This window comes from Podarcis raffonei, chromosome 6, assembly GCF_027172205.1.
Source record: "Podarcis raffonei isolate rPodRaf1 chromosome 6, rPodRaf1.pri, whole genome shotgun sequence".
Classification (NCBI taxonomy): domain Eukaryota; kingdom Metazoa; phylum Chordata; class Lepidosauria; order Squamata; family Lacertidae; genus Podarcis; species Podarcis raffonei.
In genome coordinates this window covers 69,663,333-69,677,574 of record NC_070607.1, presented here as the reverse complement: position 1 = coordinate 69,677,574, position 14,242 = coordinate 69,663,333, and the positions used below count along the sequence as shown (strand labels likewise).

General features: G+C 43.6%; 1 protein-coding gene across 2 annotated transcripts in view; it reads right to left on the bottom strand.

The window, feature by feature from the left end:
* Nucleotides 1-455: 455 nt before the first annotated feature.
* ACSS2 (acyl-CoA synthetase short chain family member 2) overlaps nt 456-14,242 on the bottom strand; it is a 56,386-nt gene continuing 42,599 nt past the window's right edge. For both annotated transcript variants that reach the window (XM_053393896.1, XM_053393897.1), the window contains 5 exons: nt 13,560-13,668; nt 12,742-12,810; nt 10,861-11,037; nt 3,409-3,483; nt 456-2,523 (listed from right to left, as the gene is read on the bottom strand). In XM_053393896.1, coding sequence (XP_053249871.1) covers nt 2,396-2,523; nt 3,409-3,483; nt 10,861-11,037; nt 12,742-12,810; nt 13,560-13,668 — 558 coding nt within the window. In that variant the 3' untranslated portion in view covers nt 456-2,395. The remainder of the gene's footprint in view (nt 2,524-3,408; nt 3,484-10,860; nt 11,038-12,741; nt 12,811-13,559; nt 13,669-14,242) is intronic.

Sequence of the window (14,242 nt, the reverse complement as noted above, 5' to 3'; positions counted from 1 at the left end):
CTTATAAAATTAACATGTCTTAATTGAGAGCACAGTATTAAGGACCAACAGGGGAAAAAAGGTAACAATTTAGACATATTTTCTCAGCAATTGTCTAAATGAGTTTTCTAAATAAAAGCACTTTGCTATCTAATGGGAAACAATCAGTGATAAAATTAATGGAGTTTCTTGTCCATGAATTTCAGTGAGTCAGCTCTGAGTTAGATTATCAATTGACAGAAGCCTGTGTTTTTATAATAATGTTGCCTTAGCTTTGGCAAACTGCATGTAAGGAAAGCACAAGTTTCCAGGCTCTTTCTTTGCAAGGGAAACAGCCCAGAAGCATGCTGGGATTGTTCATCTTGTGCTGAACCACGGCTTTAGGGTTATATCAAAATGAAGCCAAAGTCTGGTCTAGGTTTCAAAATGAAAACCAGGCACTATGAATATAAACAAAAAAAATCCACAACCAACTGTGACGGCTTTATAGATTTTATTTCTTTGATTTATTTCAGTTAAAAACAATTCTAGCCATTTCCCAACCAAAATTATATCAGACCAAGATTAAAAGGACTTATTTCATGTTACCAGCACATAGCAAGCCACTGGCTTACCTTTAATGCTGCAGGACATTAGATTAAATATACACCAATGTTGCAGACCACAGACAAGTGCATTTAGAATACTAACAGCAGGTAAGAAATGAGAAAGGTATAACCATGAGTCAAGGTCAGAAAAATGTTAAATTATTCATCAAGCACATGGTTTTCGGGACATGTTTTAATTACATGGGCAAAGAAGACATCTTGGGATACACCATTGTGGCTACCACAGTTAAAGCTTTGATTTCAATTTTAAAAATTGGAGGATGGCATTTTCCAGTTCAGCAGCACTGAAGGATGTGCTAGAATTACATACCCTGACAAAATTTATTGAGACAAGAAGCCTGTTTTTTTTCATCTACATTTATTAGGGAGTTTGAGTTGTGGGATCAAATTATTGGGGGGGGGGGGGAATCCCAGTTATGTGTCCACATCTGATCTCTACCTAAACTTGATTTCATATTTTTTTCTTTGCTACCTGAACGGTGAAAAACCTAGAATAAGCAAATCCTTAACTGTGACTTTGCTGTATTGTGAACGATGGATATATTCACCCAACCATGAGAAAAGACACCTCTGCATAGTTGTCTGCAGAACGGTCACAGTGTTGTTATGATTATTTGTCTCTCCACAAAAGCAGCAACTCGTATTTGGTCACATATATGTCCATTATTATATCAAGAAATGGAAGCATAAACTGGACTAAATAAAAATTTACCTGGAAACAATTTCCACAAATGCAGCTACGCTTTCCCCAGCCATAGCAAACATAGGTGAGAATCACTGGCTATATCCATTTTCTTCATGTGATTGTGTGTCATAGCTGGTCACATGGAAAACCAAGTAACTGAATTGCCCCATGTCACTGAAACTTTGGGTATCACTACAGCACCTGCTTCTCATCCATCCAAGTGAATCCCTACCCATATTCAATTGGTACAGGAATTGCACCAACCAACAGCCACGGAAAATTTATGAACCTCCCTCTAGGATACATCTAGGCACTGAATGCAACTTTTCATGACTATAATTCCCTGAATTTGCTTCCACCCACCCACACAAAAAAATTGATGCACTGGGAAAATTCAGCTCTGCACCCACACATACACAAATGTACTATTAAAATCCAAAACATATAGATAGCCTTATTCCCTTTTGAGGGGGAAAGTCATTGTCAATAATAGCATAAAAAGTAGTTTTATACAGCTTCAGAGTTGCAGTTTTTCTATAAACTTTGATTTTCCCATGGCATGCAGCCAGAGGATCCAGGATTTTATAAAGAAAGAAAGAAACCTAATGAATGCTTGATTTCTAAAAAAAAAATTGTTCCAACAATTCTTCCTCAACATGAGGATTACTGTTCAGTTTGTCGGTTCTCAAAGCCTTTAACTACCACTCGGGAGCAAAGCCATCTTTTCACACCAATGCCTACACATTCTAAGCTCTGCCCATTTGCAGCACGTTAAGAGGTAAAAAAATAAAATAAAAACAAACAATTCATGAAACTAATCCATGAAAATTAAAATGTTAATTCTGTCATTCTGTACGACGTGAATGAGGCTGGAATTTCAGATATGTAGTTATCGGTCTACAACATAATGCACACAGTTCTCCAGAGGCACAGACAACTAGATCTACAACACAAAAGGACTGGATCTTGGAGCACCAGTTTCTTCTCTTCATTTACAGCATTTTACATTCAGCTCAGCGTTGGGCAGCTTCTTCATCTCAAGAGAAACTCACTCATTGTCTCAATGGGGCCATATTCTCACCAAATCCCTGCACTACTGCTGTTTTCTTCTAGAATTGCCTTGCTACAGTATTGTCTCACACCGGTTGCTGAAAAGGTGGTTTATAACTGCTGGATCTGCCACAGTAGAGGTATCTCCCAGCTCCTGGTCATTTTTGGCAATTTTTCTTAATACCCGCCGCATAATTTTACCTGCAAAGAAATGGCAGTGTAACATCAAACTGTACTTGCATTCCAAGAAAAAGATGATTAATGAATGGTATTTAGGCAGTGACGCAGGATTTTAGGACATGCTGTTAAAAATAGGATATACACTGGGATTCTTGACCCCAGATTAGTCTACAAACATAAAATACAATGAATTGAATAAAATTAATAACTTGGGAGTAAAATTCTAAGCAACTTGCCCAAAGACAATAAAATAATTGAACTGTAGAGTTGGAAGGAACCCTAAGAGTCATCTAGTCCAATTCCCTACAATGCAGGAATCTCAACTAAAGGATCCAAGACATGGCCATACAACCACAGCTGAGCGGTACTATTACTTCCCTTGATGAGGGCACTAGACTTCTGTTGGTACAGCCTAGAAGAGCATTAGCTTTTTTTGCTGCTGCATCACACTTGACTTGTGTTAAGCTTGTGGTCTATTAAGCCCATGATGATAAACAACTTCTACCTTGCCTTGGGAGTTGCTGTCCACACAATTCCCACTGACCTATATGGGCATTACAATAAATAATAATAATACCCCACCCATCTGGCTGGGTTTCCTCACAAGCCACTACTGCCTTGTGACATATTAGAAATCCTTTCTGCCAATCAAAACATACTGTCATGCCATCCCTACAGTAGAGGCAAGATGATTTCCATGTTTTCCACAAGGCTCCAAGACAACAGAGGCTACTAAATAGCTACTCGCAGCTTTACTAGTTTTCCCAATTCCCACACTGTGTTTCCAAAAAGAAAGCAAAGAATGTAAATTCAATTAAAAGCAAGAACCTGTAATGTAAGGCAAGAGGTATTTACAGCACCATGATCTGTGCTTCCTGCACATATACTATAAAATCCATATCTTACCTGAGCGGGTTTTGGGCAGGCCAGGTGCATTCTGAATATAATCTGGTGTTGCAATGGGTCCAATCTTTTCTCTAACTGCAAATGAAAGAAGGATTTTAGCTATGATAGCCTCTGGACCATTCATGAAGCACGTGAACCCATGCAAACAGGAAGAATAGCTAAACAAGACACCAACATCCCACCCGGAAAGGAGAGAAATGGAATATCCAGGGGAAAGGGGCATGACTGGCATTCTCAATTGGAACACACTGCAATAAGTAAGGTAAAGGAGACCCTGGACAGTTAAGTCCAGTCAAAGGCAACTATGGGGTGCAGCACTCATCTCACTTCAGGCTGAGGGAGCTGTTTGTCCACAGACAGTTTTCTGGGTTGTGTGGCCAGCATGACTAAACCGCTTCTGGTGTGACGGGCCACTGTGATGAGTGCCAGAGCGCACTGAAACACTGTTTACCTTCCCACCACAGCGGTACCTATTTATCTACTCGCACTGGTATGCTTTTGAACTGCTAGGTTGGCAGGAGCTGGGACACAGCAACAGGAGTTCACCCCGTCACATAGATTCGAACTGCCAGACCTTCCAATTAGAAGCCCAAGAGGCTCAGTGGTTTAGACCACAGCACCCCCCTGCTCCTTGTTACACTGAAATGCAACTTTAACACACATAGTAGGGACAGAAAACAAAACCCTTTTCAGGAATAAGATTTGTAAATTGTAATATAAATTCTTCCTTGATTGTTTCCACTTCAGCTTTGTAACCAAGGTTCTTCATTCATCATTCCCATTTCCAGTTAGAACTTATTCGTTCTTCTAAAAGGTATGCAACAGTTTTATTCTACCTGCTCTTATTTCTGACAGGAAGCAGTGTTTCTCAAACCACAGGGACCCCTCCCACGCTGACTTCTCTGCATCTGTTGTGGAACTCCAATGGGACATGGTCTAGCACCACACTCAGTACACAGAAGGCACTAGCTCGGCCTCATGTGCCTGTTCCATCTGCAGGTGTCATTCTTGGCACACCCCAGATGTCCCTTCACAGCTGCGCAGTGGAAAGTGAGATTAGTTTGTCTCTCATTATAGTCTTTCAGGGAAACTCTTCTCCTTGATGAGTGCGTGAAAAGCTTCTGAAAGCATTCTGCAGAACACAGTGTTTGAATGACAAAGGGGCTGACCAGGAGTAACTAACACCAACGGGCCTGTTTTAAAAAGCAGCCACTCTGGGGAAGTCTTGCTCCGCTCATTAAAAACACGTCGAATCATTTCTGTTCCCGTAAGACCTTGGTCAGATAAATACCGCTACCCCAGAGTCCAATTTGGAAACGAACCTGTTGTGCAAACCCACCCTCCTCTACAGCAACTCTGCTGTCAAAGGAAAAGGAAGGGTTGTTGTGCATGCCTCGCCACTGCAAAACCCACACCCTGTTCACGGGTCATGCGGTCTGCCCTTATGTATTCAAGTCAGGTGCCAGCTGGCAAGGAGAGCAACATGTGGGAGGCAATAAGGCCAGCAGAGATAAATTTAGCTTCTGGGACAACTAAGCAATGAACCTTTTATTTGAAAACTGTCCTGCCAGCCAGGCTGTGGGATGATGCAAGTTGTGGGGGTGGGGCTTCATCTCAGGAAGATTAGAAGGGCTGAAGAATGATCTCCAAAAGAGAAAATCTGAGCCAGCAGGTAGCTTTCCTTTTGCTGAACAGGCTGGTGTGACATCCGCTCCACCAATGTGATCCTGGCTCAGCAACTGAGCACATGTTTACCATGCCTAAGGTCCAGAATTCAATACCTAGTATATCCAGTTTTAAAAGAACTGGGTAAGAAGTGAAGGGAATGTCCTTTGCTGGGTATTCCAGAGAGACTGCCAGTTGGACCAGATAATACCAAGGACAAAGAAAAAGCCCATCTAGCCCTGCATGCTGATCTCACAGTGGCCAACCAGATGCCCATGGGAAGCACCCAAGCAGGACCCGAACACTACAGCATGTTAGGATATTTCCGTTCCACCTTAAAAGGGAGCAGGATGTTTGTATAACAGCCTGCGTAAGTTCCTGTCTCACAGGATGTTTATGTTGTAAGTTCGTTTCGTTTTAGGCTGTTTTGCCTGAGCAGTCGGAGCAGACGGTCATGATTTCTTTGTTCTGACCAACGCCTAATAAACTGTAAATATGCATGTTCTGCTCTCATGCTGTGCAACTTCTGTTGTGTGAATTCTGCTGATAGAGTGTGCACAAGTCCAAGAATGTGGCTATCTTTTCTTGAGGCTTCGTGTCGCTACAATTGCTAGATACTGCGTGACTAAGGGAGGTCGATGGATCGTCCGGCACCGAGCTTGGGGCTCAGATGGATTCTATCTCCCTGGCAGTATCCCAACAACAGGTTATGGGCCCAGATTCACGGCACTTGCAGGAGAGTAAGACTGCGACAGACTGCTGAGGTATGTGTGGGAAAAGCGAAAGCAGAGGCTTTTCTGTTGCCGCGGCAGCCTCTTTGATGTCCGGCTGGCCTAATTGGCCTGGGAGCCGAGCCAAGCAGGCTTCGTGATTTATGGGTGCCAAGATAAGGAGTCTCTGAAGTGAAGAAAACTCACGGCTGAAGTTAAGAGCTGGAATGGAGTTTTTCCAAGCCTCTGAAGCTGCTGAGTGTCCTAAATTAAATCGGGACAATTATGAGACCTGGGCTAAATGGTGTGAGAGTTTGCTGCGTCAGTTTGGAGTCTGGCATACTGTATCTCAAGCCACTCCAGTTCCTCGGACAGAGAAATGGCAGGGCCAAAATTTGAAGGCCGTGGATATTATTGTCTTATCCGTCTCTCTGGAGGAAATAAAGACGCTTGCTGGAAATCTCACGGCACGTGACATGTGGGATGCTTTGAAAAAGGCCCACCAGCCAATAATCCCAGCCCAGTGTTTGAATGCATCGGAGGTCCTGGCTGTTTCCCAGAATGCTAGTGAATGCAGAGATGCCGAGGGCACCGGTTGCAAGCTGCAGGGGGAGCTGACTGTGATGTCATCCCAGGCAGCATTCCAGCCTCCAGGGGGAGCCAAGGAGTCGGCAGCTGAGAGCTCTGTTTCTCGTGAGAACCAAGGTCAGAGCCTTTGCAGAGGCCGGAAGACCAGATGTAAACAGAGCAAGATGCTTGCAGGTGGCCAGGAGCAGGGGGGCAAGTTGCAAAAGCCTACGCCAGTGGAAAACAAGGCTATGTTAGCTGGCACAGCTCCACCAAAGGCTAAAGGCACGTCTGATGGCCAGGAGCAGGGGGGCAAGTTGCAAAAGCCCTCGCCAGTGGAAAACAAGGCTATGTTTGCTGGCACAGCTTCACCAAAGGCTAAAGGCAAGCTGCAAAAGCCCACGCTGGTGGAAAACAAGGTTTTGTTTGCCAGCAAATCTGCTTCAAAGGGGAAGGCCAGGTTTATTGTTGACTCTGCGGCCACGCGCCATCTCACCAAAGACCGCCATCTGTTCATATCCTTCACACCTCAAGATGGAGAGGTCCAGCTGGCTGATGGAAGGACTTTGCAAGCTACAGGAGTTGGAACTGTGAAACTTGCAAGTCTGAATACGACCATTAGCAATGTACTTTTTGTTCCAGGAGCTGCGGACAATTTGATTAGTGTACCACAGCTGACTGGGCGTGGTTTTGAAATTTCCTTCAAGAGGACTGTCTGTGTCATCAGAAAAGGCAAAGAGGACATGTGGCATGCCAAGTTGATGGATGGTTTGTTCAGTCTAACTTATGATGATGTTGCTGTGTCTAATGCTGATTCTTGTTGTGTTGCACAAACTAACAAGGTTCTTCATGCAGGTTGCATTCATGATGCACATCGCAGGTTTTGTCACCTCTCTTGGCAAGCGCTAGCCAAGATGCCTGAGTTGGTTGAAGGTTTGGACATCAAACCTTGTAAATTTCACATGAAATGTGTATCTTGTGCAGAGAACAAGGTGAAGGTTGCTCCAAAAGGCAAGGAGTCTAGCAGGCAGGCTTCCAAACCCTACCAGCTAGTTCACGCAGACCTGGTAGGTCCTCTAGCGCCCTCTTTGGGAGGAGCAAGGTACTTCATGGTTCTAATTGATTCTTTTTCCAGGTACATTCATGTGTTTATGCTCGAGCAGAAATCGCAAGCATTTCCTAAGTTCAAGGCATTCTGTGCTTGGTTGGAGAATGCTCACGGTAAACGTATTGGGTGTCTGTTTACTGATCGAGGCGGGGAATTCACTTCTCAGCAGTTTGAAGCTTTCCTGACTGAGAAGGGAATCCAGCATGACTTGTCAACGCCTAGATCGCCATGGATGAATGGGCTTGCGGAGAGAGCAAATCAAACGTTGCTGCAAGGGATAAAAACCTTGTTGCATGATGCCAACCTCCCTGAGAAGTTTTGGGGGGAGGCTCTCTCGAATTTGGTTTACACTTTTAATCGCAGACTGTCATCACCTATTGGTTGCACTCCCTATGAGAAGATGTTTGGTAAGAAACCTAACACCAAGCACTTGAGAATCTTTGGTTCTGACATGTGGGTGCACACCCCACAAAGCAACAAGCTTGGGAAGCGTGGGGCACATGGTTTGTTCATGGGGTACGAAAAAGGTGCATACAGGGTATGGATGACTAACTCTAAATCCATAAAGTTCACAAGGAGTGTTGAGTACAATCCTAAGTGGGGGGAAAATGTGGGAATTTTCCAGAGTTACCCAGAGGAGGATGAAGGTGATGTGAAGAAAGCAGATCATGCTGAAAAAGCTGAGGAAACTGAGGATGATGATGATGATGATGATGATCAGAGTTCGGATTCCAGTTCAGTGGGCGGCGCTGCTGCTGCTGTCAGTGACAGTGATGACACAGCAGACTACAAGAGCGCAAAGGCCTCAGTCAGACCATCTGATGAGTCTGACAATGAACTGGAAGAACCACTGTTCACCATTGGTCACTTTTCTCCTAAGAAAGAGGAGATGAGTCCAGAAGACTTGCGTCTGGTTCGCAGGTCTGAAAGGGCGACCAAAGGCAAACCTCCAAAGAGATTTGCTGATGAGTTTGCTAAGATGGCAACTGCTGTTCTTAGTAGCTCAGAGAAGGTGTGGGAACCTTCAAGCTTCAAAGAGGTCCAGGAGTTAACCTCTAAAGATGCTGAGCCTTGGCTTAATGCCATGAAGGCTGAAGTTGATTCCTTGAACAGGAACCAAACTTGGGAGCTGGTACCGGTAGTCCCAGGAATGAGACTGGTTGGCAGCAAATGGGTCTTCAAGGCCAAGACAGACCAGAATGGCAAGGTTGTCAGACACAAAGCCAGATTGGTTGCCAGAGGTTTTTCACAGGTACCAGGGCAGGATTACCACGAGACCTACTCACCCACGGTCAAATATGAGAGCATTCGGCTGATGCTCAAGATCGCTGCGGAGGAGAAACTGCATGTTTCCCATCATGACATAAATACAGCTTTTTGTACGGGATTTTGAACGAGCAGCTGTACATGCTTCCACCTGATGGGATGCAGATACAGAAGGGAATGGTCTGTGAACTGCGGAAATCCTTATATGGTCTCAAGCAGAGTGCCAGGTGTTGGAACACAAAACTCACTGAAACGTTGCTTTCTCTAGGTTTTCACCAGGGCAAAGCTGATCCATGTGTGTTTGTCAAGGAGGAGGGGCAAAACAAACTGTATTGTTTATGTTTTGTTGATGATCTTCTGATGTTTTGGAAGAATCAGGCTTTTTACCAAAGCACCCTAGCTCAGCTGAAGGAGCACTTTGACATGAAGGATCTTGGTGAGGTATCCAACTATCTTTCTCTGCAGGTGGAGAGGGACCAAGCAGGTAATTTTCTGGTACACCAAACACAGAAAATTACTGATGTGTTAACCAGGTTGAATTTGGTTGATGCAAACCCAGCAGACACACCGATGGTGACAGGTTACCAGGTAGACAGTACTGCTGAAGCGTTTTCTGACACAACGCTATACAGATGCATTCTAGGCAAGTTGAACTTCATTGCTAGATGTTCAAGACCTGACATTGCTGTAAGCACTAACCTGCTTAGCAGACATGCTAACAATCCTACTGTTCAGGATTGGAAAGCTCTGAAGCGCATAGCCCGGTATTTGAAAGGGACTATGCACTACAGGCTGAGGTTCACCAGTCAGAAGACTGGAGGTCTTGAAATCTTTGCAGATGCAAGTTTTGGAAGTGACACCACAGATGGTACGAGCACTTCTGGAGTATGCTACATGTACAACCACTGCCTGTTTGACTGGTTGTGCAAAAAGCAGACAACAGTTAGCCTAAGTTCCTGTGAAGCAGAACTCAATGCTCTGTCATTTTCACTCATGGATTGTGAATGGTTGATGCAACTGTTTAAGGACATTGGGGTTTCTGTGAAATGTCCTATACAAGTGTATCAAGACAATAGATCTTGTTTGGCTTTGCTGAACTCGGAGAGTTGCAAGCAAAGGACCAAGTACTTGCAGATTAAGCTACATCGTGCAAGAGAGTGTATTCAGAAAGGACTCATTCAGGTGTCCTACATGCCAGGAAATGAAATTCCTGCTGATCTGTTGTCTAAGGTTGTTAACAGAGAACAACTGAAGGTTTACGCACAAAGGTTGCAATTGGGTTGAACCACAGGTACTACAGGTTACACGAAAAGGGGGAGGATGTTAGGATATTTCCGTTCCACCTTAAAAGGGAGCAGGATGTTTGTATAACAGCCTGCGTAAGTTCCTGTCTCACAGGATGTTTATGTTGTAAGTTCGTTTCGTTTTAGGCTGTTTTGCCTGAGCAGTCGGAGCAGACGGTCATGATTTCTTTGTTCTGACCAACGCCTAATAAACTGTAAATATGCATGTTCTGCTCTCATGCTGTGCAACTTCTGTTGTGTGAATTCTGCTGATAGAGTGTGCACAAGTCCAAGAATGTGGCTATCTTTTCTTGAGGCTTCGTGTCGCTACAATTGCTAGATACTGCGTGACTAAGGGAGGTCGATGGATCGTCCGGCACCGAGCTTGGGGCTCAGATGGATTCTATCTCCCTGGCAGTATCCCAACACAGCACTCTTCCCTCTTGTGGTTTCCAACAACTGCTATTCAGAAACGCACTGCCCCTGACAGTGGTGGTGGAGGAGAACACAACCATCAGTGGCAATAACCACTGTGCCTTATCCTTCATGATTTTTTTCTAATCTACTATTAAAGCCATTCAAGTTGGCAGCCATCACTGCCTCTTGTGGGAGCAAATTCCATAATTTAACTACATGTAGGGTGAAGAAGTACTTCCTTTTGTCTTCCCCCGAATCTTCCAACATTCAGCTTCATTGGGATGTGACCAGATGGACAAAAAGTCTAACCTGGCCTAAGGTGGCTTTCTTTGTTGCATGTGCAGCATGCTACCCTGCCCCTCCTGCACCCACCTCACAAATCCAAAAGGGCTTTCTGGCCCTTTCGCCAAGCGACATGATGGTCTACCAAGGTTACCTTGTTTCTTCAGTTCATCAACTAATTTCTTTGTGAAGTCGTGACCATCCTTCAGCGTCACAAAACAGTAGAGGCACTCTCCCTTCACTGGGTGCGGGTGGCTTACTACTGCTGCCTCCGAAACCGCCAGGTGTTCCACCAAAGCAGATTCAACTTCTGCTGTACTCAGCAAGTGCCCTGCAAACAGAAAGAAATGGGGGCTTTTTCTTAAATTGGCATTGCTACCCAGGCCTCTTCACTTTTCAAGAGGTTTTCCACAAAAGCCTATTGACATCAGGCAGGCCCCTTCACTGTACGGTTTTCGACACCTGCTGAAAATACCTTCATTTAGGAAAGCCTATCCATGTTGACATTGGTTTTAATCTAGTTTTTAGCTTATTGGGTTTTTTATTTTAAAAAAAATCTGAATATTTTATATAGTGGCTTTCAGCTGTCTTTTTTTTTTACTGATAACTTCATTGTTTTATTCTTTTTGTAAACTGAAGTTTTGTTTTGAGCAATCAAGCATCATATAAATTTTATGAAAATAAATAACTAAGCAAGCCAAGACCCATGCTGAAGGCTAGGGCTTAAGGTAATTCTATTAGCTGAGGCCAACATGGTTATCTATTGGCATAGATTGCATATTGCCAAAGAAATATCATCACCAAAATAAAAAAGGAACCCTTTACACTAAAATCTTGGTCAAGCTGTAAATGTTGCAAAATAGCATTCTAGAAAGGTACTAAGGGAGAAAACAAAGTACAATTTGCAAAAGCTGAAAAACAGTAAAAGTAGCCAATAATAGTAGAGCAAACCATTTCTTAGTTTGGTGAATTTGTTTTGTATTTTGTTGGGACTTCATAAGATAAAAGAGGAAAATGTGTTTTCCTCTAGTCTATCTGGTTGAGAAGACTCCTTGAAGTTCCCCAAAGAGTATGCCTGCACTGATTCTGCTTGAGCGGATATGGTGCTGTGTACCATGATAAATTATAAAAACAAAAACCAGAGACATGTAAATGTTAGATATTTCAATCTCTGAAAAGATAAGAGCTTTCAAGTGCCCAGATATTTGAGTTAGGGAGACTCTTTGGACCATTATGAAAGGAAACCAAAAGGTCACATTGCAGCTAATATTATGTGCTTCCTGAAAACCCCATGACTGCCACTGCAGTCACTGGAGTCACTGCCACTGTACAAACATTAAAATTCCTAAGAAAAATGGGGCAGACAAAACTATAAAGTAGAAAGAATCTCTTAAGGGGATGGGCTCCGACGTTGGCTGCTTTCAGGTAAGGCTTATGCACCTGCATCAAGCCCTATGATTCCATTGCACTCCATGCTTTGCACAAGGAGAAAAACAAACCATTTTTAACCATAATTTTGTATTATGTATAAACCACACGGGTGGCTAATGGCTTCCAAACAAGCCAGGATTCCTTGTTGCTTTGATGACAGTGACCATAGTTCCCAGTTTGCACAAATCAGGCACTAACATCTAACAGCAGCTTCCTGCTCTGCTTCCCCATTCACACAAAGCAAGAGTGAGAGTAAAGGCTGCATGTGTGTGCATGGAGCTCAAACGTATCCTGGCCTATCAAGCCAGAATTTGATTATGCAAGCACAGTCACTATTGATTTTTTGCATTCACTGGTCTAACCTTTTTTGGCCCAAGCATCTCATTCATCCTTGGCTGACCCTCTGTCAGCCACATGCTTTAAACAGTATTGAGGAGGAAACATATCATGCCCCCCACCCCCAAATTTTTTGATTGATTCATTTTACATCCTGCTCTTCCTCCCAAACGAGCCTAGGATGGCATATCATGTCAAAAAGGCCTACCATATCATTGGGAGAGTTTTACAGGAAACTTGAAACCTTCCACAAAGATTTTGTTCTTACCAGAAACATTCAGCATGTCATCAATTCGACCCGTGATCCAATAATAACCATCTTTATCTCTCTTGCAGCCTGGCAGGGGGAAAAAACCAAACCAGCAAATTGACCATTATAAAGTAGCCAACTAGGAAAAAAAGCATCTAGGGAGAACTGGGGTGGGTGTGGGTGTACACAGCACAATGTGAACAAATGACACTAAGTATTAAGAAACATAAGGCAGCAAAAAAGAGTAATGTGAAAAGCAGTAGTAACACCTCATTGCCCAGAAGCCCTGCTGCCTAACTGCAAATACATGGGACCAGCAAAGATGAATGAGTGGGAAAGGAAAGGCCCAATGAACCAATTCCTAAGCCCCCCACCCTATGCATTGCATATTTCAGGGCTGAACTTCAGTATCCAAATCAAATTCCAGGCAAATCAAATTGATGTAAATAAAGGGTGCCAAAGGGGGTTTGTTCCCCATATCCTTTGTGACTCACACGCCTTCTCCCACAATTTGCTCCTAATTCCAGGGAGTCAAGCAGGGTGGACTGTGGATTTCATAAAGGGACCTCTTGCCTTTGTTGCCAAGATCTGAGCATTCATTCCAGGGCTACGAATTAAAAGCTCACAAAACCCAAATCCGAATCAAACCTAGTCCATACATATAGCTCTAAGTCCCTGTTACAAAGAGAATTCAGATGGAAGGGCTGGAAATAAAAAATAGCTGCACAAAGGAAGTATGTTGAGCCTCTTTTTTATATATCATGCTTAATCCCTTCCACATTATACAGGAAGCAAGCTTTACTGTCAATATTACAGGATTCCATGTAGAACCTTACCATCTCCAGTCACATAGTAACCAGGGAACTTTTTGAAGTACGTGGTCTCAAACCGCTGGTGGTTTTTGTACACTGTGCGCATTATTCCAGGCCAGGGTTGCTTAAAAACCTAAAAGGAGAGGACAAATAAGAGAACATATTAAATGTGGGTTTCTTTACCATGCCCTTAAATTGCATTGAGCATTCTGTCCTATGTGAAGCTGTGGCTTACTTCCAAAGAATTGTTCCTCTCCTCCCACAAAGGATTCAATACTGTATAATGCTATGCTCACAAGACATTGGGTGTTAAGTCAATATGGCACATTGCCTCAAATGATGGACTTTGTCCTGGGAGACCAGAGTTCAAATACCCATTCAGTCAAGTGTGCCTCTGAATACTAGTGACTGAGGATCAAGATGAGTTACACACGTCTTACTGTGAGAACTGGGTTAGACGTACCGTGGGTCTGATACAACATGTATTGTTTAGGCTTAAGATATGCCACTGATAACTGCAATTATAACATGGCATAACCCTGGGAATGTGGTCCTCCCAACTGTTCCATGCTGGAAACAAGCCAGAAACATGACAATAATCTGGCTTGTCAATGCATGTAAACTAGGGTTTGTGGTTTGTTTCTCTCTACGCAAACTGCAACCTGAAGCCTTTAAGGTCTGTTAGCTCACCAAGAAACAAACTGCCC